This window comes from Poecilia mexicana, unplaced genomic scaffold, assembly GCF_051168715.1.
Source record: "Poecilia mexicana isolate PSO_F unplaced genomic scaffold, ASM5116871v1 scaffold_10, whole genome shotgun sequence".
Lineage (NCBI taxonomy): Eukaryota > Metazoa > Chordata > Actinopteri > Cyprinodontiformes > Poeciliidae > Poecilia > Poecilia mexicana.
In genome coordinates this window covers 10,007,138-10,033,520 of record NW_028263379.1, presented here as the reverse complement: position 1 = coordinate 10,033,520, position 26,383 = coordinate 10,007,138, and the positions used below count along the sequence as shown (strand labels likewise).

The following is a 26,383-nucleotide window of genomic DNA, read 5'->3' as shown; positions in this document are numbered from 1 at the left end:
TCCTCTGCCTTCTCCCAGTGCTCCCAGAACTAATTGCTAGCATGGGTGAGCTAGAGGGGGCAAAAGGTGGCACTGGGACCAGATCCTTCCTGTTCACTGGTTGGAATCATTGCAATCTACCCAAATAGGGGAAAAAAAGGGTAAATGTGAGTGGTGTAGAGAAAAGAAAGTGTATAAAAGTAGCCTTGGTTTCTCTTTGGCTTTGCCACTGACTGCTAGTGGTGCAGGAAAAGAAAAACGACTCCATAAAGAATCACAATTCCTAGTTCTATTCCATATTGATTCAAAATGCTCAAAAACTGTTTTTAAATTGTTTAAGTTGTACATCTATTTGCGAATATACTGCTTCTCGTATTACACGTCCACTTGGCCACTGTAGAAGAATGTCTTACCCACCGAGTATATTTTGAATAATTATTTGATACTCTTTTATTTAAGGAAAAAGTCAAGTAGCTAAGTCAGGAGTTGGGTTTTAGCACTGTTAATCACTCTCACCCCTCCCTGCTAGCTTTGTTACAGCTGGCTCACCCCAACATATCCTGCCATGAATGCTAAGGCTAATTAGCTTAGCCACTGATGACGGCGGATAAACGATTATCCTGTTGATTGTCTAATAAGCTGTCACATGGTGACAGTTTAAATAAAAATGGTAACAATAATATTGCTAAAGTTACATAAGTATACAGTTGAAGACAGAAGTTTACATACATTGAATAAAAAGAGACATTTATCTTATTTCTGGCTTGTGCAGCTAATCGAAACAAGAAGCAAAATGATTCCAAATGTATAGAAAACTTTTTTTAAGCTAAACACGAAAGTGGAACTTAAGACCACAAAACCCATAAACCCAAACAGATACCAGGTTCAGTTTTTATTTCCCAGAAGTCAGTTCTTTTAGGAAAGCTGTGTTCAAAGTTCAGTCAGTTTTTATGCAGGGAACAGTTAATGCAGGGGTGTCAAAGTCAAATGGACGGAGGGCCAAATAAAAAATTTAGCTACAAGCCGAGGGCCGGACTGATCGAATGTTCATTGAAATTTTTTTAAATGACGCATATAGTCTAGTGAATCTAATTGAACCTACTGAAAACCTAACAAATATATTCCAATATGATCAGATAAATAAAGCAATATTTTCTTATGGCTCTGTCAGTAACCTTTAATTTTCAACAGACACAACTGAAATATTTTTAAAATATAATTGGATTGAAATACAATAAAATAAAGTGCAAAAATCTATTAATCCACATATGTCAGAGTCAAGGCATTTAGATGTGTCGCCGGCGACACATCTAAATTTGCAGTACCGTAATTCCGCCACACGTAGCGCTAAGTGGAAAAATTCCAACGGTTTCTGAAAGAGGAGACGTTGCACTTTCCAGCAAGTATCGGGTTAATACGGTAACTTCGCAGCTGCAGCTGCAGAGAGTGTAATTAATCCGGGGGGCACTCGTTTAATAGACGGTATATTTCGGCAATAACTTGGTGGATATTGAAAGTTCCGGTTGTTATGGATACATGGGTAAGTACATCATCTCACAGAACATTTAAAGAACTACTTACAGTTCAAATAAGGAAGATATTTTTTTTTCAGACGGGGTGCCGGCTTGCTGCGGTCTGCGGGCCGGTTCTAATAATAAATCAAGATCATCCCAGGGGCCGTAAAAAACCTTCTCGCGGGCCGGATGTGGCCCGCGGGCCTTGACTCTGACATATGTGAGTTAATGTCTTAAACTGCAGTATTATATCTCAGAACAGTGCATGAGGATTGACCGTTCAGTCACTGGACATGTTTACGTTGTTAAATATAACCTTTATATTAGAAAAGCTTGAACACACCTAAATGAAGATATTTATTTCTCTTTAGGCCCCTAATCTAATATCTGCTCCAAGAAAAGCACTATTTTTAGGTTTTCCTAATTAGATTAAAGCAGCTGCACTACTCTGACTCAGACACCAACACATGTTGGTTTTTGCTGGAGAGTTACTTTTAGGCATAAGAAATATGGCCACAGAATTAATAAAAGAACTGAAAGCCACAGAAAAAACGCTTACTCACTGAAGGCAGAGTTTGTAAAAACAAAAGAACTAGAAATTTATGTTGCCATTTGTCATATCTTTATGGATGAATATAATATTTTAGAGTCCGAGAACCTCAAAATCTCCAAATTACAAAATGCATATACATTTTTAGTGCCCACTAAAACAATAGGAGGTTTTTGAGGCACAGCAATTAAAACAGAATGGCTCTACCTTAAATGGATTGTGATGTAACAGCACTCTACAACAGTCTCTGGCCTAATAGACTGTTTTCTGTTGTTTTCACTATAAAATGTATGTTTTGGGTAGGATGGATCGCTCAAGGAAGGAGTAAAAAGCAGAACATGGAGGCAAATGCAGCTTATATATTTATCAAGTGATAAAGATCTTTATTTCACCAAAAATAATCATCAGCATGATCAGCGTTATTTCCTCTGTGTCTGAGCCTAAGAAGCCTAAAGAAGGGGAAATTTGGCTTATAGAGTTTGACTGGTGTGAAAGAATAATGTTTTGATAGCTATTTTCCTATAGTGCATTTAAATCCTCAGATGAATTAATGGAGAAAAGTGAGACTTGCACAAACATCGCACAGCTCTCAGACATAAAGCATTACAGTGAGAGATGCCCCAAGCATCTCTCACTGTAAAAAATGCTGGGGAAAAATGCTGGTCAGAATTGGAGCAGAAATCTGAAACAAAACACATTTGTTAATGTTTTGAATTATTTTTCATCATTTTTCATTTCTCACTATGTCCACACTTTTAGATCTCTGGGTAGGATGCCTGTTTGTTAGATTTCTAAGCTACTGCTTAAATTTGCCTTGATCTCTTTCTCCAGACTGGACAAATTATATAAATCTTACTTTTCTGAACTCAAATTTGAGCTGAAGACTTTGCTAACACTAGATTTGTCTTCAGTGAGAAAGAAAAGTTGTAAAACGATTATATGTGGCATTTAAAGGTTCTTGTGTTGTAAACTTTTAAATCTTTCCTTCTCAGCTTTCACCAATGTGTATTTAAAATCTTAAACCGTTTGCTCAGACTACTCCTTCTTCATACAAATGTAGGAAAACATTGTACAGTTGGGTGTGACCGGTGATCAGTGCACTGACCAAAACATGTAGGAGGAGCTTTCACCTGCAACATATAATTATATTTAGACAGTAGCGTGCTTTAAACTTTACCCCATCTTGTAGGTGGGGAAGAATTTAAACCAGAGCCAACACCTTAAACCTCTACATCCAAAACAAACGTTGGGCAAAACCTCCCCACAATGGTGACGACATGTACTAAATCTAACTATAGTTATAGAGAGTATTTTACAGTAAAAAGTAGGCTGAGAATCATGTGATGTTTTGAAGAAAAAGGCTAAACAAACAAGGTTCCTTTGGCGCTCTTCTTTTCCTGTGATATCCACTGTTGACCTGCCAGTCGGGATTTTCTCTGCCCGGTTGAATCGTGTCCACTTGGGTCAGTCCTGGCTTGTTTTGATGAAAGAAACATTTGTATGGTTTCCAGAAAGCCAACAGCTTAACCGGTTCAAATTAAATTGTTTTCAGAGAACACAAGTCACAACCTTTAGATCAATTAGATCCACTGACGGTCATCTCTGATGGTAATCAGGTTCAAGCAGCTGCAACAAAGAAATGGTTGTTTAAGAATCAAATTGGACTTTAATTTCCTTTTGATAATTCAGATTTTTCTTTTTTTTTACTCTAGAAATGCTTACAGAAAACAAAACAAAAAAAAGATTAAATTGTTTAATGATTAAATTGCTATATTTTTTCATTTTTTACTAATATTTCGGTCGAAAAATAAATGAAAATTTGGCCATGAAATACTGAAGGACTTGTCTATCTTCCTCTTTCAGTAACTGATCTATAAATGTGCTAATCTGGACCTTCTGGAACCAGGCCTTGCTCTCTCCTCTGTATCTTAAGCAAGGCAAAGTTCATGACTGTTATTAGGATTATTTCAACAAGTCCAAACACAATACCTCTTTTTATAATGACACAAGGTTGTGTACAAATGAAAGCATCTTATTATAACGGATTCACATTTTAAGGTTCTGAGGAAGAGTACGTTGTGTGCTCCCACTGGGAGCAGACCAGTAAGGACATATCAGGACAGCGTCTGTCGAGAGGAGACTGGGACGAAACCACTGGGAAAACAACAGCTGCTTTACTTGCTTCTACTTGCTCCCTGGGAAGAACTGGGGCAGAAAACGGGTTGCACCCTCTTGCTTTGCAGGGCTTTGCCCCACTGACTTGTCACTAACAGGCCCTAATGGAAGAGAAAGGTGGCTATTTCTTTTATTTTTAGAATGCAATTTTCACTTTTGTAGTTTCGTCTGAAAGTTTTAAATGTAGAGTAAAACATAAAGTATTCGCCTTTTAATTGTAAAAAGCACCATCACTATTCAGGGATTTTACCTAAAAGCAAACCTAACTGCACTCTCTCATTAAACAGCAAGAGAACAGACAGAAATATAATAAAAAAGAAAAATACAATACATTTAGGAAGTTTTATGCATCTTTTATAATATGGCGAATGTGCAATACTATTATTGCACAAAATAAGACTATTAATTTTATTAAAACATTGTATGTTTACCGTTGAGTAGGTAAAACATAAAATTCATACTTTTAAAGCTTTAAATAAAAAAATAAAGTGTTTGTGGTGTGCAAGACATCTGCATGATCTAACTGTAGTGGAGATTTTTCATTTTGTTTCTTCATTTAGTGGAAATCCAGAATGCTTGGTTCCAGAGGCTGAAGCAGACGCCTGGCTTTTTAAAACAACAAGAATATAAAAGCAGCTTAATTACACCCATTAATTACTCTAAGTGGAGGTTGGAGGTGGAGCAGCACCAAAAATCTTCCTGAGTGAAACAAGTACTCCAAATGGAATAAGTTAAGATGCATTTCTTTACGTTTGCATCAGTTAGTCTGACCAGAAACAATTTACGTTTCATTTTCAGTATGCATTTCTCACAGGAAGATAATTAATGGCACACAGACTCCAATCTCCATTCCCCACATATGCAAACATGACAAAAGTTTAAAGGTTTTAAAAAGCAATCAGATAAACAACCTTCATGTTTTTGACATTATAAACCCCCTTCAAACTCTTGGAACAAATAATCTGGATTTACATAAAAAGAAGAGAATTATCTTCTGCACTTAAGATATTATATACTTATACCTTTTTCACAGGACCTCACTTCACAAATTCTCAATATCAGCTGGTAAATATTTATTTTAAATGTTAAAAAGGTTAAAAAGTTTTTCTCCAGAGATACAGCATCAAATAATGCACTGCACGCGCATTCGAATCGCTCGAACACGGCCTCATTAGAGAGAGAGGCACTTGTCTGTGTCCTTACAATTTGATTAACAAACATCATGTGAATCACATTGTGTGTCAGACAGGACCAGTTTGCGCCAGACTGACTAAATCAAGAAAAAAACAAGACTGCTGTGAGACCCAACCTGTTTATGGTGAGGGTTTTAATTAAGTGGCATGTACTGCTGACTATCTAAATGACATTTGATGGACATAATGAAAAGCAGAGAGTTAAACGTGTAAAACTAGTTTTGTTATTTGTTGGAAAAGGAAGCAGTATGTCCTCTACGAACTGTCTGCATCCTGTATTTATCCCTCACTTGAAGCTGTGAGAATAAACACATTTAGTTTGACTTTTCAGAACTGCTCTTTTCATAACCTGCTGGGTGATTTCTGTGAGCTGTGACTCGTTTGAAGAAAGGAACTGCAGAAAGCTGCACGTCCCAGAATTACAGCAAGTCCTGTTCCTCTGAAATTCAGCTGCCAACAAAACAAGAAGGGACTTTCCTGTGAGGGAAACCTGTCAGTCTTTTTGATTTATTCCTCTTGTACAACATTCTTGACAGTTTAGTCATAGGAAATAACTAAATACAAGCTGAAGGAGGTTTTAGACCTGTTCTGTCAGGAAGACTTTACTTTCACATAAAGTCGCTGGTTGAAAGGACGAGATTCTCAGTCGAGTGTTAGTGCATCTGACGTCTGCGTAGCAAGAGCAGATGAAAATGTTTCCTGTTGTGGTTGTCACTGTTTATAGGTCGAAGGGGCAAACTACAGTACGTGCAGCTTTTCAGTCAGCTGTGTTTCAACATCCAACCCGTTAGAAGTTAACTCATCAAGTGCTTCCTATCTGGGTTTGGGAACCATTGTGAAACGCATCTTCTAATTGGGAGTAAAAACATTAAAGTTGCTGTATTTAATTCTGGATCAAAGCCGCTGAACATTGATATCTGTTCTTGACTGGAGGAAGATTAAGTTGTTCTGAAAGGACGGGAGATAATCAGACCACAAGGTTATGCTTTTAACACCCACTCACCTCTTCCGGCATGTCAACAGTGCCCTTTAAAAGAATTTATTCTTTTCGCTTTTTCTCACAAACTTTATGTATTTGTCTTTATATTTAGGACAAACATCTGAGCTAGAGCTGGATGTCTTTTGAAGCATTTCTCTATCAGTTTTCTTGGGAAATATTTTTGCCTAATCTTCTACAGCTCAGTTTGGTTAGATGGAGAGCATCTAAAATCCGTCAAACTCATTTTCATTTTGGGCCATATAGAAATCAAGAATCTCTTCATTTTGTCTCTGCATTTGATGAAAACGTCTCAAAATCAAATAACATTAGACATATTTTTACAGTAATGTAATTTGGCACAATCACAGATACAAATGCAGATTTGATCAATAAAATAATATTTAAGCTCACTTATCTCACAGGTTCTATTTTTGGAGTCCACAGGGCCACATATATACATCTGGCGGGCCGTATTTGGCCCACAGGCCTCACGTTTGACAAATGTGCAATGGATGAATGTCTCTGACTCAATTAAATTCAAAAATATTTATATGTATCCCAAAGGAAAATTGGATGTTAGGGAGTCAGGGATGTGATCTTTGCCCATTATGATGGATGGAAGAGATGGCCTGAAATTCCTGCTCTCTGTTCCTGCTGTGATTCCAATGAAGTCTCCTTTTCAACTCCTTAGTTAGTTAGTTAGTTAGTTAGTTAGTCTAAACCTTCTTACCCCTATTGTCAAAACTGGCAAATTTAAACAACTCAAAATTAATAAAAAATGCAGAAATTAGTTTGTCATTCTTTCTGTTTTTATTTTCATCTGCTCAATAATGAACATTTTTATAAAATCTTATAGATTCAAAACTTAAAAAAAGGCTTCAGACCATTGCCTTATTAAAGGAAAAACAGACAATTTCCAAATTTTGGAGGCCATCAGTTGTTTTCTATTTTGTTGACCACATTTTTCTCATTCTTCACTTTTGGTCAATGGCCAATCAAAGTCATTTCAAGGGCCATGAATGGCCCCCGGGCCACACTTTGGACATCACTCTGTCTGAATGACACGTAGGCCAGAAGTTTAAATGTTTTGGGCTGACCAGAGCTCTTCTTTCATGTTTGCTGTGTCAACTACATAGGTCACAGAGGACTTCATAAAGTTTCCTTCCTGCAGTTTTTCCATAAATGCCAAATTTGTGGACTGCAGAATCATGAAGACTTTAAATTTTTTCTGTCTGCTGGTTCCTCTATCTTCATGATGCTGTTTGTTCTCTAATGTTTTCTAAAAAAAACAAAAACAAAAAAAAACACCTGTGGCCTTCACAGAACAGCTGCATTTATGCAGAGATTAAGTTACAAACACTCAGGTTTTATTTACTGATTATGTGACTTTGGAAGGTTGTTGGTTCCTCCAGATTTTATTTAGGGGTATCAGAGGTAAGATAACCGCTGTGTGAGGCTTTATTAGTACCAAATACACTTTTTGTCAAGAGGTACACTGTGTAGTTTAGATTATCCAAATAGTAGCTTATATTATATTAGACTTGTTCACTGTGATCAACTTTGATAAAAAGTTTCAGATGCAACAAACAAATTAGATTAATGCAAAAGAGCTGACCTTCAAGAAAAGATAGATTTCTATCTAGTGGAAAAAATAATAATGAAAATGAAAATGTTTCCTGAAGTCTTCAAACTAAAATATTTATTAAGATAAACTTTCCTAAAGCAAATAAAATGCTCGTCAGTAAAATGCTTGCTTTACCATCAAGCAATGTAATTTGAACATTTAATGAAAAGGATGTCAGAGGTTATTTAGTCTGAAACTGAGCGTTATCATTAGTTCTGACCTTCTTTGTTTATGAACTCGGCTGCAGCGGTCAAACTCAATGACAAAATGCATGAGCTGCATAAAGATTTAGAAGTTCAGTCACCTTACTGATGGTGATTTTACATTCGATTTAACGCTTTACTTAACAGTTTCTGCAAAGCTTTGTCATAAAGTCCTCAGGCTGCAGAAGTATTTAACTGTAAAGTCATTTTAAAATGGAAATATTAAAAAAACTGGACAATCATAGGATCTCATGACTGATTACATACATACATACACACATAAAATAAAAAAAAAACACACCTGTAACATTATAAAATCATGATCTTTCACAATGTAGTCAGCACTTTCATGTGTAACATAATCCGCAGAGTTGTGGAGTTAAAACGTCATTTCACTCCGAGCGCTTTGTCTAAAAAGTTTGCAAAGTTCTTTGGCTGTCCAGGCGGGAACGGCTGCAGAACAGAGAGATCCATGTTCTTCAGCGTTTCTATCAGAGTGCTGGACAAAAGAGCACGCCATTAATCCTGGTTGGCTTCACATCGTTACCCTGTGGACAGTCGTGTGAGACGGACGTACCTGCATGTGCAGTACAGCAGGTGGTGGTCCATGTGCAGCTGCCGGGCCAGCTCCAGCTGGTGGTTGTCCATCAGTTTGTCATTGACCACAACTAGTAGAGGTTTGCCAGCGCCGAGAGCCTCCAGACAACTTCCTGCTCCTGAAAGGAGGTTTTAAAAATTAAAAGAGAATTAAAGTTGGCCTTTAAGTTTGCTTATTTGTTTTACTTAGCTTTAATTCCTAGAGTAAATATTAGAACCCATAAGTCCAGATTTCATGTTAAAGAAAGTTAATATTTTTGCACATTTTTATACTTACATTTGGGTCTGAACTACATCTAAAAATAGCCTGAGTGGTTAAACAAAACAAACAAATGTTTTTTGGTGCCTAAAAATGAGTCATTTAAAAATCTTCCTGATTGTTAAGTTAGAGTCAATGGGCACTGCGTTGATACCTAGCAACCCAAGTGGAGCTCCAGCATGTTTGGTCAGCTGATTTAACCATTGTATGTACTATACAAAGGCCCAAAAACAGCTAATTCGGAAAGAAGCTCAAAGTAGAGCAGACAGACCAGACTAAAATATCTAAAAAGGATGATTTTGTGCAGCAAAATGTAATGAACATGTTTTGTACAGTCTATAAACTGTACAAAACCTATCCTAACTTGTTTAAGGAGCCATTATACGTCACCTTTAAGGTCCTATTGTGGAGTATAAACTTTATGGGTCTTGTTGCCGACATCGTTTAAGTACCTTGTCTTTGTTGTTTCAGTTTTGCATAATGAGACATAATCAGTCTCATCGCAGGCTTGTTTAATATTAAGCCCCTTAAAGCACCGGGTGATAACCACAACAAAAAAAAAAGATTCTGCTAATCTGAGTTGACAGACCAAATCAGGGAAGCACAATGAAGTCGCTATATTTTAACTAGAAAATTCCGCAGAAATTTTAAGGGGCATGCCAAAGTGTGCCCGTCGGTTTTTAATCAAGCGTTCTAATGCAAAAAATTAGCATTAATGCTAAAGAAAGCTTCAATGTAGTCAATAACCTGTGGTGAGTCAGAAACATGTTGACTAAACTGCACCTGTACCATTCAGTATGTTGAAATTAATGCATAAGCCAAAATGCTAATATTAGCGTGAAGACTAATATTCATGTAGGATGTTAGGATGTGCACTGCCTTGCGCAGCAAGGCAGTGCACTAGTGGGGGCAGTAAAATGCTAAACTTGTGCTAATGTTAATGAACTGCCTTGCTGCGCAAGGCAGTTCACTATCCTGAGGAAAAAAAATGCGAAAAAAGCTTAATATTATTGCAACGCCTACGGCGTTGCACTAGCATGAGAGGAATATGCAGACTTTTATTTTGAAACTTTCAGTAGGCTTCATTTTAACCACCACACCAATTCAATGTGTAAAAGTAGTTTGTTTAAACATTTCACATAAAGCCCAAAGCTGATGTGAAAAATATCAAGGCTTTTATTTTGAAATTTTCATTAAGCTTCATTTTAATTGACCACAGCAATAAAATGTGTAACAGTGGTTGGGTTAATCCAACTATATAATGCCCAAAACAGCAAGTAGTTCTAAATGCCAGTTCAGCCCTAATCTGTGGTATCTGAAAGTTCCGCCATGTTGTAGTTCTGACCTTCAGTCATTGTAGTTCTAAAGAGCAGCTCAACTATCATGTTAGTGAGACACACAGGGAGAGAGAATTCTAACTGTTTGAAGCAGTTAGTTTTTCTGATCAAAGCGGCTTACTGTTCAGCATCCATAAGAGCAATCCGAAAACTTTTTGAAGCATATAAGAGGGCAATTTCTTGTCTCCGATGGAAACACGATTTAAATCTGTAGTTGTCTCTGCACTAACCTGAGAGAAAAACATAATAAAGGCCCAAGAGGAATATTCAGGCTTTTATTTTGAAATTTTCAGTAAGCTTCATTTTAAATGGCCACACTAATCCAATATCTAACAGTGGTTGGGTTAAACCAGTTTATATATAATGCCCAGAACATTCTGCCCTGTCTGTAGTTATAACATTCTGCTCACCTTCTTTCTGTAATAAGTCAGAGTTCCACCATTATTTACTTCTTAACTGCCAGCTCAGCCCTCCTTTGTAATGATTGAGGGTTCCACCATGTTGACCTTCCGACCTTCTGCTCAGGCCTCTGTAGTAAAGTGTTCCATCGTGTTTAGAACTACAAAGATGGTGTTTTTGTAGTCCTAAGGAGCAGTTTGGCTTTTGTCTGTGTTCTGTTGCTATAGTGACCAAGCCTCCCCCTGTGTTTCTCCAGACAGGGGGAGAAACAATTCTATCTGTTTGAGCCAGCCAGTTTCACTCCAAAAAGCTGTTCGAACAACTCCTTTCCATTCGGGAACCGTGATACGTATTCGAAAACCGTTTGAAGCGTATGAGAGGGCTATTTGTCGTCTCATTTAGTACCGCGATTCATATCTGTAGCTCATTCACAGTAATTGCAGTGATGAGAGAAAAATGGTGTGCGCTGAGCTCAGAACTTTTTGCAGAAATGTATGTAAAAAGAGCAATTACATGATGTAAAAATTGTCAAGGCTTTTATTTTGAAAAATTTCAATAAGCTTCATTTGAAATTGCCACACTAATTTCATGTGTAATAGTGATCAGGTTAAATCAGTTATATAATGCTCAAAGCACAAGTTGTTTATAATACCAGCCAACTCCTCCTCTGTAATAATTGAGTGTTCCGCCATGTTGTAGTTCTGACATGCTGGTCAGGCCTCTATTTTAACTGAGTCTTGGCCATAGATAGAACTACAGTTATGGCAGTTATGGCTGCTGGTTTGTAGTCCAAACCAGCAGCCTTTCTCTGGATTCTGTTGCAATCTTTAAGACAACCATGAAATGCTAATGTTAATGAACTGCCTTGCTGCGCAAGGCAGTTCACTATCCTGAGAAAAAAAACATAAAAAAAAGATTTTCATTTTTGCATCGCCTACGGCGATGCACTTTTGTCAGTGCAATTTTCAGAGTTTTATTTTGAAACTTTCAGTAAACTTAATTTTCATAACCACACTAATCCAATGTGTAACAGTGGTTTGGTTAATCCACCTGTATAATGCCCAAAACAGGAAGTAGTTCTAACTGCCAGCTCAGGCCTCCTCTGTAATAATTGAGTGTTCCGCCATGTTGTAGTTCTGACCTTCTGCTCTGCCCTCTGCATTAAAGTGTTCCGCCATATTTAGAACTACAGAGTCTTTGTAGTCCAAACCCCAGCAGTTCTCCCTCTCTGCATTCTGTTGCTATAGTGATGAAAGTGCCCTGTGTGTGTCAGACTTATCTATCTTTATGAGACACCCAGTCAGTTTTAATGGAAAAAGCAGTCCGAACGACTGCTTCCCGTTCGGGTTCCGTAAGTCCGATCCAAAAACCGTTTGAAGCATATGAGAGGGCTATTTCTCATCTCATCTATTACCGCGATTCATATCTGTAGCTCAATCACAGTAATTGCAGTGATGAGAGAAAAATGGTGTGCGCTGAGCTCAGAGATTTTTCAGAAATGTATGTAAAACACTGGAGAGGAGCGTCAGTTATCCTGTCCCAAAACTTTGCTCTGAAGCACCTGGACCGAAAACCATAAGCCCTAGGGAAATTTTGAAAACATTTTACCGGAGCAGGCATTCGTATCAATGTCATGACCGACTTTCATACCAATAGAGCAATTTTTGCACCCATGAGAGCGATTTCAAAATTATTTTGGGGTCAAAATTCCACTCTTTTTCTCACTCTAAAAAGCGGCAGTTGGTTTCAGTTACACTCTAAGGTTTCGGCAGTTGGAAATTTCGCTCGTTTTTCGCTTTTTACGTCGCCGTCGTAACTCCGATCCCCAATAAAAGTAATAGCTCCAATGCCGGGATCGAGACACACGTTTTGATACCACTTTTGTGGGTGGGCACGCAGCGGTACGAGCCGCATTAACGGTAATGGAAGAAGTTGTTATAATAATAATAATATCCAGGCGTTCTATTGGGTGTAGAACAATAGGTGCCTGCCATGCAATGCATGGAGGCAGTGACTGACCTGCTTCGCAGGTCAGTCACTGCTCTCCTTATGCATTGCTAATGGCATGCCCCAATAATCGATTATTTGTGTAGAATAACCAAAGTGTCATGTAAAGAAAGACGTAAATACGCAACTGGTGACTGTTTTGTTGTTCTTTATTTGTTTTGTTTTTAAGAGGTCTTTGCCCCTGAATTACCTGCATGGCTGATGACAAGATCAGCTTGTTTCATGTCTTCTGCTATTGAGTCTTTGAAGCGAAAAGCCTCCACGCTGAGGTGAGCACAGCTGTCAGCATCTGGAAGCAAAGATCCCTTTCCGACCTGAAGAACCAGACGCTCATATCCCCGAAACTTCAGCAACTGAGAGGGTCATCATCTTAGTTTTAAAACATGAAATGCAACTCCGTACCAAACTTATAAGACGCCTGCTCACCTGTGTGGCCTCAGAGGAAGTGACGCTTTCGATCAGCTCATCAAAGCGCGTGGTTCCGACGGTGACGAACACCGTCTTCATGTCTACTCCGGTTTTAAACCCTCACTTTTTACTCTAAGTTAAGATTTCAGCTTGTTTATCTTCATCTTACAGAGCACAGATCTGACAGCTGCTTCCGCTTCAAACGTCATCCCGCTACCAGCGTCCATGAGAGACGCACGATATCGCCATCTGGAGGCCGGAGTCTTAGTTGCAGCCACTTGAAGTTAGGAAAAGGAACAAAAAAATTCTGAAATAAGGTAAGCCTTGCTAAAATAGGAAGAAGATAAATTTAAACAATACATTTTCTTTTATGGGAAACTGTCGTTATGACGGTACAAAAATGAAATTATATTGCATTTTATCCTGAGGGAGGCTTTTAAGGGCAACAAAGACAAGAACAACTAGACTAAAAAAACTGTTTCTACCCAAGAACTGTTACTGTTACCCTGAACACCACCACGTTTTCATTCAAACCCTGATCATCATCATTTTCTTCACATTTTGGTTGTTTCTGTTCCCTCCCCCCTACTATATATGTTTTTTTTTATTTAAAAATATTTTTAAAATTATATTTATTTACTTGGCCATTTCCACTTCAAGAGTTCCTATTTTTAAAAATGTTAAGCTTTCTCGAACAATGACAGTAAAGGACTTCTTATTCTATTTTGCACATAAATACACTAAATATATACATTTTAAAACTGTAAGACCTCTTTGCAGTTAAAAATCTAAAAAAACATCAGTCTTAACTAAAACTGAAGCTGTACAGTAGAGTCTGCAAAACTCTCTGCCATGACTTTTGGTGAAGTTGTGGTCCAGTGAAGACTTTGAGTAGAATACAGCTCACAATATTTGCATGGCTTCCAGCACTGATACTGAACTGCCTATGAATGGTCAAGGCTAGGGTGCTACTTTAGATTTTTATTTGTTTTGACATATGGGACAGAGGGCTGCATACCCTTATTTTGAATCCAGCTCCTACATGTATATGTGACATTGCATGAGTGCATGAGTGCCTTGTCACTCTGAAGGTGTCCTCTGTCCTCTTTAGTTAGTGCCAAGCTGTCACTCCAGACTGACAGCTCAGAGGAGCGGCTGTGATGTATAGATGACTTATACCTGCTAAATGCAGGTGGACCTGCTGTCGGAAATCCAAACAACAATCAGGGCACAGGTTTGTACTCGACACTGACAGCAGGGCTGTGTGTGGGTGGATTGTCACGGCTGAGGATTTTTCAGTAAAATACAGAAGAACCAGTAGCTTATACAAACACATCAAAGAGTTATATAGATGTTTCTGCTGCATGTGGCCATTAACCACAAATTTAAATTTAGATTACTGGAGTTTATGTGATAGACAAGCAGAAAATAGGGCTTAATTATAAAGTAGAAGTAATGTTATATATAAATACATGTTTTTTTTTCACAAGAATGGCAAGCATTTCTGTTCACCTTCTACTCAATCAATCAATCAATTGTACTTGCATAGCGCATTTCAGCAAGTCATAAAACAACATAGATGAGAAACCAGTGACAAACATTACATTTTGATGGGTGTCATCATTAAAATAATCAATACATGAATATATTGGTCAATGTTCCATTTATTATGGTTCAAATGCAACTCTAAACAGGCAGGTTTTTAGTCTTGATTCAAAGGAACTCAGTGTTTCAGCTGTTTTGGAGATTTCTGGAAGTTTATTCCAGATTTGTGGTGCATAGAAGCTTAGTGCTGCTTCTCCATATTTGGTTCTGGAGATAAAGAGCAGACCAGAACCAGAAGACCTGAGAGGTCTGGAAGGTTGATATAACAGCAGCAGATATTTCATGTATTTTGGTGCTAAGCTTTTCTGTGATTTATAAACTAAAAACAACATTTTAAAGTCTGTTCGCAGAGCTACAGGGAGCCATTATAACAATTATTACACCATTTTGTGCTGGTCAATGAAAAATGTAAATATGGGGCATTGCAGCTTTTGCTATGTGTTGTAAAATAGACTTAGACGTATTTTAGTGCACTGAGGTTAGAATTTTTAGCATACATGCATAAATTATAAGTGTTTAGTCTCGCACCTTATTTTAGTTTTGAGGTGAAGACCTGCTGCTGTCGCCCCCTTGTGGTCGAGTAAAAATCTGAACTGTTGTTTGTTAAGACGACACTTCAGTAAGCAGTTTATTTTTTACTTTTTATTCTGAAAACTTCATCCAAGCTACACCTTCATAAAACCTATCATTTTGGCCTGTATATGACCAAAAGCTAAGAGATTTATATTAATTTGGCCTTGGTGCACAAACATAATATGATCTAATTTTCCTCATTCCTGCTGTCAAAAAAGTTGTATTTTCTCCAACAGAGATATATTTGTATAGTGCAAATTCATTGGTATAGAGTTTAGTAGTAAGAAGTTACATTTGCTCAGTTAATTTTTATACTTCTACTTGAGTAATTCTTTTTATGAAGTTCTCGAGTAAAATTTCTGGATTTGACCCACTGCAAGTAACTTCACAGAAGGAAGAACAAGCTGGTTTTAACCAAAAAATCACCAGACAAGTTTCATAACTTTTAAATGGAAAGAAACTGATTTGAAAATATATGTATCTTTTTACAGAAGAAGATTAGAGCCACTGGGAAAAAAAAAATTCTGACCGTAATCTCAGAATTCTGAGAAAAAAAATCAGAATTCTGACGTTTTTCACAGAATTCTGAGATTAAAATCAGAACTGTTTTATTTTTTTTCCAGTGGCCCTAATCCTCTTCCGTATCTTTTGCTCGATTTTGTTCTTATGTAAATTATTTTTCTTTTAGGTCTTTAAAATACCAGAACAAAGCAAAAATAAGTGGAGTAACATACACGTAGGCTACATGTCCGTATTAGCTTGGAGATCAAAGGTACATTTGCTAATTTAGCTAGTTCGGCAGTAAGTACAGACTGTTTAAAAATGTAATCGAGTAATCGTTGTAATGTGCTTATATTGTTTATAAGTTAGATATGAGGCGAGAGCTAGTTCTAAGCTTGTGGTATGTTGAGTTGTCATAACTCCATAGCAACAGCCTGCCAAGATGGCTGTCAGTATAAAACAAACGGCAGGTAAGCGCCTTTTATACCTCGAGTTATTTCTTGGATTGCTACTTTTCTTACTTGAGTAAAAATATGTTGAAGTAGTGCTAATCTTATTTGTTTAAATTTTTTTGGGTACTCTGGTCTCATTATCTAACTTCTTACATAATTGGCTTACGGTAAGGGATGAATAAACTGCACATTTCTGCTTTTGGAAAAACCCTGGCTAACATCCCTAAATCTGGATAAACGTTCACATTTTTATTTTTATCTCTGTGTTGTTTCATTGCAGCTCACCGACCTCAGCTTGACACCGCGGGCGGATGCCAGTCCGGAGAGTCGGCGGTGATTCTCGCCGTGCGGACCCAGATTAACGCAGCAGGACTCGGAACAAAAGGGAAACTTGTTTCCGTCGAGGAGTTTGGAGGTCAGTCTTTAAAATCACTGTAAAACTATTCACATTTCACCCATAGCTGAACCAGCTCATGTCGATAAAATGAAAGAGCAGCCTCGGTGTTCCTCCCACTATTTGATGGGAATGCTGCAAGTTCTGATCTGAACAGGCTTCCGTTGTCTTGAACAGACCGAATCTGCATGTTTTCAATCTGCATCTCCATCGCTGCATAAAGAGGTGTTGTGGAAAGAAACAAAGAACCAGTTAAAGCTAAAAAATGCGGCAGTTTCATGAATTCATGCTGAATATTTTGGTGCACATAATTGTAAAAGTAAAAAATAGCCATCCAAGAAATTGCGTAATAGCAAAAAAAGTATCTAGTTAAACTTCTACTGAAGTTCTGAGTAACGGATAATAATATTTTATATTTAAGAATGATGCCAGACAGACAAAAATGTAAAGTTGAGTCCAAATTCTGGTATTTTAAAAACTAAAGTAGAAAAAAAAAAAACTAATTACAGGACTACAAAATAAGAGATTCAGGTTTTGCTTTTCCAAATCCTAAAAAACCAACAATGAAACTAAAACAGTTGGTAATGTCAGAATAGGGTGAAATATTTCCAGAGCCAAATGGCACAGCAGACAGAAAATAATAACAAATAAAAACAGATTGTGCAGAAAAAGTCTCAGCTTAAACTGTAGGTGTTTGTGTCTCATGCATCTTTTTTTCTTCATTCAGTGAATTTACTCACAGTGGGAAGAGTATCAAGAAATTTTACTCAACAGAGTAGCAATATTTTATAATAAAACACCTAAACGTTCATTTTTTTTCTTCTAAAAAGTTACTGAAGTAAATGCAACTAGTCACAGTTTACAGATATGATGTCAATTAATTCAATTATTTTCATTTTATAAGCCAGAACAATGAATTAAAGAACCTCTTTTTCTTTCCTAATATTTGGCAGAACTGTCATTTTTCAAGCTCCATTACTTTCAAACATTTTGAGAATCTTTACAAAAGATTTCACAATATATTGCTGGAAGTTTGGCTCATTTTCCCTGGCAGAACTGGTGTAAATGGGTCCAGTTTGCCCAAACAGCTTTTCAGCTCTGGCCACAGATTTTCTAAAGTAAAAATTCTGAGAAAAAAGTCAGAATTCTTAAAAAAAAAAAAAAAAAAAAATAAAAAATCTGGTTTAATACTCTGAAGTCTGAGAATTTTGACTTTAATCCAAGAATTCTGAAAAAAAAGAAGTCTGGGATTAAATTCAAAATTCTAAGAAAAAAGTCAGAATTATTAAAAAAAAAAATTCTCAGATTAAAGCCGGAATTCAGATCATTTTTACTTTAATCCCACAATTCTAAGAAAAAAAAATCTAAATATTAAATTCAAAATTCTGAGAAAAAAGTCTCAATCCTGGGTCGAAACTTCTAAAAATTTTTGCTCAGGGGGTTCATTAGCTATAGTAGCCAAAATTAAACTTTTAGCTGTGCCACTTTAATTAAATTGAACAAAACACAGATTTAATTTCTTTTAATTACAAAAACTAATTCACTTTTTAATAATATTGTAATATATGGAGTCAACTGCAGGCAGTGGAAAGGCTCATCTTTAACTCAAAGTCAACTTACTCCGCTCCGACATCCGAAATAATCAGCCGGTGCTCGTGTCTCATTTAAAGATAATACTTTATCTGTGTGTCATCACAAACAACAGAAGTTCCAGCATGTTTATTTTCAAATAATTACAGTTGTTTATCTTAGAGAAAATAAAAAGACAAATGACAAAAGGGTGCAGGGGGGATGAGGAGAAATTTAAGGCTCTGTTAAATTCTCTGCTTAGAAACAACAACAAAAAAGATCCCGACAACTCAGAAAAAACCTGAAGCTAGTATAAAATTAGGCGTAAAACTGGCTACCCACGTCATGTTTTAATAAATATGTTACTGTAATAAAAGAAAAATACAAAAAGTTAGAATCGGATGAACTGCGCCAGAACTTTCACCGGACCACTTTGTAGCGGGAGTTATTTGTAACGAGAACTGAGCGCGTCCCGAACGTGAAGCGACGTGCGTTTCTCGTCTCGGAGTGTTGGACGACTTTGGTCGTTCCAAAAACCTAAACGAAGAAAAAGTGGAAGCGGAAGACCGGCGTCCGGGCTAGCCTTGAGTTCAGGCCAGAAGCAGAAAAATAATGGCTCATTAGACATTTTCACTTTGGAGCAGACGATACTCAACTGTCCGTAACGTAAATATTACCAGTTTCTCCGTTTTCACGAGGGTCTAAAACACCAAAGAGAAAAACATAGCTGAGGTTTTATGAAAAAGAACAAAAAAACAACCTCTGAGATAAGATGATCAGCACACCTGAGCAGCACACCGGTTTAAGTATGCATGCTTAAAAATCTAAATGTTCCATTATAATGAAATACTTTATCAAATTCCAAATTTCAGACATGACACAAGTAATATTAAAGAATATAATAGTGATTAAAGCAGCTTTAAAAAGATGCTGCAACCTCACAAAACACTTCTGCTTAGTATATCAGGAAAACCCCCATCTATAAGGACAAAAGAAAATATTAAAAATAATAAGACAGAAATTCACAGAGGGCTGCTCCACGGAGTCAGTCCGTATGACTGCGTTCAGGCTCGTCACGAAGGCCGTTGAGGTTGCAGCAGAAGCATCTTCCAACACTTATCAAAAATAGGTCTCTTCTGTCTCTGCGACAGAGCGTTTTACCTGAAGCGGTAAGTTTTAGTCAACGTCAGGTTATCCTCAGGTGCTCCAAAATGCCTGCACGGGTCCAAAGTAACGGGCTCTAATTAGAAAAAAAGAACAAAAAAGCAGAGGAGGAGAGGAAAATAGATTAGGAAATGCAACAAGTTTGCAGCTGGAAATAGACGCCACAATGAACTTCCTGTTTTGGACCATCAGGATGCGACGCCTTCCTCTTGCTGCCGTCTCTTTTCATCGCTCTCGGCTCTTTTCCTCCCTGATCTGAGCTGCTCAAATAGCCGTGTCCTCATTTCAACATACTTTCAGCGATCTTATCAAAACAAGCTCAGCCAACGGACTGCAGCACCACCCACTCCCCTGCCTCTCTCTCACACTCGTTCGTTCGCGTGTCACTTTTTCCTCTAGTTTTTCTGCACAAGCGCTGCGGGAACATTTCATCACATTTTTGTAAAAATATAAATGAATCAGTGAAGATCCGACTCACTAACTCAAATTTAAGGCCCTTTTTAAGACCACTACAAATTAATTTAAGACCTGTGTCACGACAGAAATGTGCAAAGAACATATATTTTTGTGCCATAAAATATGGCACAAAATTATTGGGGGAAAAAAACAAGGAAAAGTTTGTCAGGAAATCTAACTTTTCCTTGTTAGGAAAACAAGGAAAAGCTAGATTTCCTTATATATCAAAACAAGATTCCTAGTTTTGCATATAATGTTTGAGTTATGAAACACTTTAATATTTTGTGAATCTCTGCTGTTTGTTTCATTTGAGTATTTTATTTACACTTTGTTGCTGATTCATTGTCCAAAATAAGCTTGGATTTATATTTATTTATTTTATATTTCCTTTGATGCATTAAACGTATTGAACTGTCTGATTTTGTAAATACTTATATATGAATATATTATTTATTCTGATAACTGTTTATGAAGGAAAGTTCGTCAAATCCAATAATAAAAAAAGCAGAAAATGTGGAACATCGTCTTTATTATCATTAGGTATTACAAAAAATATATTGTGATGTAATCTTTGGAAATATCTAAAGCCACGACAAAATGTAAGAGCTATGATTAATGTATTTAAAGCCAATTAAATCCTTTTTTAATGAATTGTTGACACATTAAGGCCTAAATTTTAGGCACATGAATTGCAGACGTTTTAAGGCTGCACGGTCGGCCTGCTTACCTCTTCCTCACTGCACCACGCAGGCCGTGCAGCACTGCTCCTGCTTCTCTGGCAGCGTGGAGTAGTTCATCTGTCGGACGATCTCGGCGAACAGCTCGTCCACCATCGTCTTGCTCTTGGCGGACGTCTCGATGAAAGGGCAGCCCCACTCCTGAGCCAGGGCCCGGCCGTCCGAGCCGGCGACCTCGCGCTCCGACTCCAGGTCCACTTTGTTGCCGACCAGGATCAGCGGCACTTTCTCGAAGCGCTTGACTCGCACTATTTGGTCTCGCATCGGCCTGATGTCCTGGAAAACACATGAAGAAGAAATTTAAAGGTTTGAAAGTGGTCTGATTTCCATCAGATTATGTTTTAATACAATATCCTCATTAGCTCCACTCTTTTATTGTTAAATATTGGATTAATATGTTTTCATGTTAAATATTTTCATCTCACTAATTCTTATATTAAAAAAAAAACATTTAATAAAGGCTGCATCCAGCAATTATTTCATTTATTGATTAACCAATTGATTATTCTGATGATTAATCAGTTAAAAATGTGGCACATTCTGCTGATTTTTCACTTAAGCTTTTTTTTTTTAAGCAATATTAGAAATACCCTAAAAGGTGCAAATAAATTAATAGATAATGTAATGCCTTTTTCAAATGAGAAAAATGAATATATTCTTGACTAAAATGCAGCAACACAGCATTCCTTTAGTGAATGCTTGATCATTTTTAGCAAAGGATGCCTCTATAGCTAAAAAAAAATACTAATGTGAAAAGCCCAGCCCTTTCTGCTCGACTTAACATCAATCTTTTTACTTGTTTGTGTTGGAAGTATATTTTTTAGCAGCAGATTATTTTTTTGCTACAAATAATCAAGTGTTTACTAAAGGAATGATGTGTTATTGCATTTTCAGAAACAAAATGTTTATTTCCTTCTTCAACAAAAGACCTGAATTATTTATTTGCATCTTTTTATGCATTTTAAAACTGTAAACTTTAGGGGTTAAATGAAAAATCTGCAGAATGTGCCAATTTAAAAAATGTTATTATTCAATTAATCATCAGAATAATCAATAGAAGTCTTGATCATTTAAATAATCACTAGCTACAGCTGTAAAATAGAGATGAAGGCGAGATAAAGACATGGTCTGGATAAGAAATGAGAGGGAAATGATTATTAAACATTATTATGTTCCGTCATTAAACTGCAATCTTATTCTGTTGAAGGCACTGAATCTGCCTTGCTCCAAAGTCTATAATGATCTTCTCTTAACAGTTGATTCAGGCAACATTGCAGTTTTATTACTTCTAGATTTGAGCTTTGCATTTGCCACCGTAGATCATCAGATTCTCTTACATAGATTAAAACACTGTGTTGGCCTGCGAGGCTCAGTATTCGAATGGTTTAAATCTTACTTAGAAAACAGAACCTTTTCTGTTCATCTTGACCAATCCTGTTCTGGGGCCAGACCATTAACGTATGGTGTTCCCCAAGGGTCAATTTTAGGGCCCATTTTGTTTATCTTGTATTTACTGCCTCTTGGTAAGATTTTCCAAAAATCTTACCAAGAGGTAAGATTTGTTTAACTTCAGCTAAACTTCAACTGTTTAGCTGAAGTTAAATTATGGATGGAAAAAAACTTTCTTCACCTCAATGAAAGCAAAACTCAAGTTCTATTATTTGGTCAGAAACTTCAGACTACAAATCCAGATAATATTCTTGGTTCCTTGGCTCGGTCTTATCAGATCTCTGCCAGGAATCTTGGTTTCATTTTTGACAGCTCTTTAAAACTAGATAAACAAGTTAGTTCTGTCGTTAAATCAAGTTTCTACCACCTTTGGCTTTTAGCAAAAGTTAAATCTTACTTCTGTTTCAAGGACTTTGAAGGACTCATCCATGCCTTTATAACAACTCGACTGGATTACTGCAACTCTTTATATAGAGGGATGGAAAAATCACAGATTCAGCGACTTCAAATGATCCAGAACGCAGCAGCACGGCTTCTTACAGGAACCAGGAAGCGTGACCAAATAAGGCCAACTCTGGCATCCTTACACCGGCTGCCCGTCTTTTACTGAATAGATTTTAAGATCCTTTTGTTAACTTATAAAGTTTTAAATGGGTTAGCCCCCCTAATCTTCAGGACCTTTTAAATTTCCGGTCTGTGTCCAGAACTTTACGATCAAATAATCAGTTATTATTGACAGTTCCTCGAACTCGACTTAAGAGGAAAGGAGATCGAGCTTTTTCTGTTGCTGCTCCTGTTTTATGGAATAACTTACCTTTCCAGATTAGATCTGCCCACAGCCTGGATCATTTTAAATCGCTTCTTAAAACTCATTTTTACTCTTTGGCATTTAATTGATGTATTGTTTTTACTCTGTTTTGTCATTTGTGTTGTCGTTCTTGTACAGCACTTTGGTGCAGTTTTATACCTGTTTTAAAGTACTATATAAATAAATTTGACATTGACATTGAATTTATACAATGTTTACCATCTTTAATGAGGTAGGTGGTGAATGGTTTATAGAATAATGAATATAAAATTGGTTTGATAAAGAAGTTAAAATGTTAAATGAACAGCAAGAGAGCACTACTGCTGAGTAAAAACAGACAAGAACACAAAACTTATCAGTACAATTAGCAATATTAATTATTATTTCATTTATCTAGCAATTTTTCCACATATCCCACTTCTTTTGCAAAGCTAATACTGACGTAAACCCATTCATTTTAAGCTCCAAAACACTTTGACTACTTAAACAAAGTTATGAAATAAATGTAGAAAATTTGTGACTATGCATTTTAATTTTTCAGGAGTTGATCCAAATTATGTTTTATCTTCTTGGTGTAACTTAAAAACTGACCATATTTGATAATAAATACAGAGTGGATGGAATTAGTGTTTCTGTTTGAGCTGTCATTTAGAGATGATTTAATCGCTAACAGAGAGATGAAATATCTCTATGAGAACCGCTGTAATACAGACTGCTACAGGAGATCCTTCCTGCCCACAGCTCTCAGTGTCATCAACTTGTTACATCGTTTAATTACCCTTTGGGATTAAAACTGTATTTTTAAATAATAATGAGAATATCCTGAAAAATCGGTATTGGCCAGAAAAAGGCTGATCGTTGTATCCTTAACTGCAATGATAGGATGTTGTTTTGTTAGTAGATGTTGGGAATTATCCCACGTTTTTCTGTAGATGTGGTCAATTTTAACCTATATATTCAAGTAATTCACAGTTACTGAGTCTGTATGGATTAATTATCAGCACACATGGCTGTCCTGTTTACCTGGAAGGACTGCTGGTTGACCAGGCTGTAGACCAGGATGAAACCCTGGCCGTTTTTGATGTACAGGTCTCTCATGGAGGCGAACTGCTCCGTCCCCGCCGTGTCCAGGATCTCCAGCACGGAGGGCGACGAGTCCACCTCGATCTCCTTCCGGTAGAAGTCCTCGATGGTCGGGTCGTACTTCTCGATGAAGGTGCCGGTGACAAACTGCACGGTGAGCGCGGACTTGCCGACGCCGCCGCTGCCCAGCACGACAACTTTGTATTCTTTCATTGGGGCGGTGGAGGCTGGCTAACGACGCAGCTATACTCCCTCCATACACGCTGCTCAGGCCCGAGGAAACTGCTAACAAATAAAAGCGAAATAAAACTAACCCTGCTCACTCACATAAACCCCGCCCCGACACTCATATTTGTTTCCCCGTCTTTCTTTCTGTCTGGCCTGTTAGCGACTGAAAGTTGATGTCGGTTAACTCCGATGTTAGCTCACGGTGAAGCTAGCTCCTGTCTGGCTGACTTCCAGCTGAGCCATCCCGGAGCTTCGAGCCTTCACAGCCGATCGGATGCAACACACAAGTCGGCCTGGACTCGCTGGAGAACTCGCCGCCTATATGCAGACAGCAAGTCACGGTGATCCGCGTTTAGCCTCCCCTAACCACAGCATGCCACTTCCCTCACCCACACATCAACCCTCCGGTGTCGCAGCGCTGCTTACGTCCGGGGTCCAGTCTGGGGCCTGGTTCTGGTTCCGGACCCGGCCCGACAATTTGGCAGCTTCGCGTCCTATCGACTATGGATTTGTGCAGTTTTCCAGCGGTCCATTAGCTACGGGATTTTAGCTTCTTCGGCCTTTGTTGGGCTCAGTGTGGAGGAGTTTTTTTCCAGGAGAAGGAAAATCTTTTTCCTCCAACTGGTTTCCTGAAGCTAACAGTCTGCTTCCGCATAGAGGCAGATTTCAGAATAAAAGCCTCTGCAGACCTTCGTACTGAGTTGTTTGTTACACCGGAAGTTGGAACGCTGATTTGAGAATGACGTCACCCTCAACATAACATGGGATTTGCTATTTATGAGAACTTTAATTAGAAATACAAGCCAATAACTAACAATTTATCTACATTTTATGTATTTAAACACATTTAAGGCACTTTTCTGTGCCTCTAATGTAGTACTTACATTGTCCTACAAATATAGTACTGAGACTTTTTTCTGACTATGAAAGTAAAGAAACTACAACTTATGAATATAAGTGAAACACAATACATCAAAAAGTCACACAGAGTATTACATTGGGTCCAAATTAACCGTGTTCTAGTTGCCAGTCTTAAACACTGTACCAATAATTTTAAGTCAGATCAGATTGACTGAGCCAATCAATCTCACTTATTTATGATTTATGATTGAGGGTTAGTAAAAAACCTCCAACTTTTCCTCTTTGATTTCTGGGGATATTCCAGTTGACTTTTATGACTCAGAACTAAAATATCCTAACTTCTAAGCAAAAACAGATCCCAGTACTGCAGGAGAAATCTAAGATCACATCTGGGTTTGACACCAGTAAAAAGTCAGAAAAGTAGAGTTCTAGCCATTACTGCCAGGTGACCAGGCTAATGTCAATTGGAAATACAATGAAACATTTTATGCCCTTAACACTGTAGTTGAATTTTTATATCTGATTGATGGAAATATTTGACTTTTCCATCTTTCGGTGCAGTTCCAGTTGATCTTGCTAACTGAGAACCAAAGCATTCCAAAATATAAGTACAAATATTTTGCACTTGTAATTTGCCACACTACCTCAGAAGTCTAATGTTTAAGTCAAGTCGCACCAAATTTATGCTTGTTCATGTTGCAAGAGAGTTGCTAATTGTTATGCTATGTTTGATTTGCATCAAAACTTGGATGAAGGAATTGCATCACGCTCAAATTAAACATCTTCTGGTTGCTTGTTGAAAAAAAAAAAAAACTAAACAGTGGAACTGGGCTGAACTCATCCCTGAGGTACTCCTGAGCTAAGTTTGAGGATGAAGTTTGTCATTATGTGCAAATTACATTGTTGATTTTTTTTTAATGTTTCATTTTGAAGTGTAACATTCACCCATACATGTACACAGTACACTCTTTTTTATTATATCTGAAGTGGTGTGGATCAAAGCTGACTACTATCAATCAATCAATCAAATTTTATTTGTATAGCACATTTCAGCAGCAAGGCATTTCAAAGTGCTTTACATAATAAAAAAAACAGCATATGACATTGAATAATGTCTTGCTAACTTCAATGTCTAGTCAGACTAGTGTCAGACTCCTTGGATGCTAAAAAACCCCAAACATCATTGATGATTTAAATTTCAGGGCAGTGCTGTAAATATCAAATAATCTGCCTGTAAAGCAACTAGATGAACAGTGAAAACCACAAGACTGCAAGGGGA

The 26,383-nt window shown here is 37.4% G+C and overlaps 2 protein-coding genes across 2 annotated transcripts; both read right to left on the bottom strand.

Annotated features, from left to right (window-relative positions):
• Positions 1-7,177: 7,177 nt before the first annotated feature.
• On the bottom strand, positions 7,178-13,456 carry zgc:92907 (ALG13 UDP-N-acetylglucosaminyltransferase subunit). The gene is made up of 4 exons (XM_014991210.2): positions 13,243-13,456; positions 13,007-13,169; positions 8,795-8,933; positions 7,178-8,716 (listed from the first exon to the last, which is right to left on the bottom strand). The coding sequence occupies exons 1-4, from the start codon at positions 13,321-13,323 to the stop codon at positions 8,605-8,607; spliced, it is 495 nt and encodes a 164-aa protein (XP_014846696.2). The 5' UTR covers positions 13,324-13,456; the 3' UTR covers positions 7,178-8,604.
• A 4,953-nt stretch (positions 13,457-18,409) lies between these two features.
• rap2c (RAP2C, member of RAS oncogene family) lies at positions 18,410-24,912 on the bottom strand. Its single transcript, XM_014991209.2, has 3 exons — positions 23,956-24,912; positions 20,666-20,951; positions 18,410-19,558 (listed from the first exon to the last, which is right to left on the bottom strand). The coding sequence occupies exons 1-2, from the start codon at positions 24,226-24,228 to the stop codon at positions 20,673-20,675; spliced, it is 552 nt and encodes a 183-aa protein (XP_014846695.1). The 5' UTR covers positions 24,229-24,912; the 3' UTR covers positions 18,410-19,558; positions 20,666-20,672.
• Positions 24,913-26,383: the final 1,471 nt, after the last annotated feature.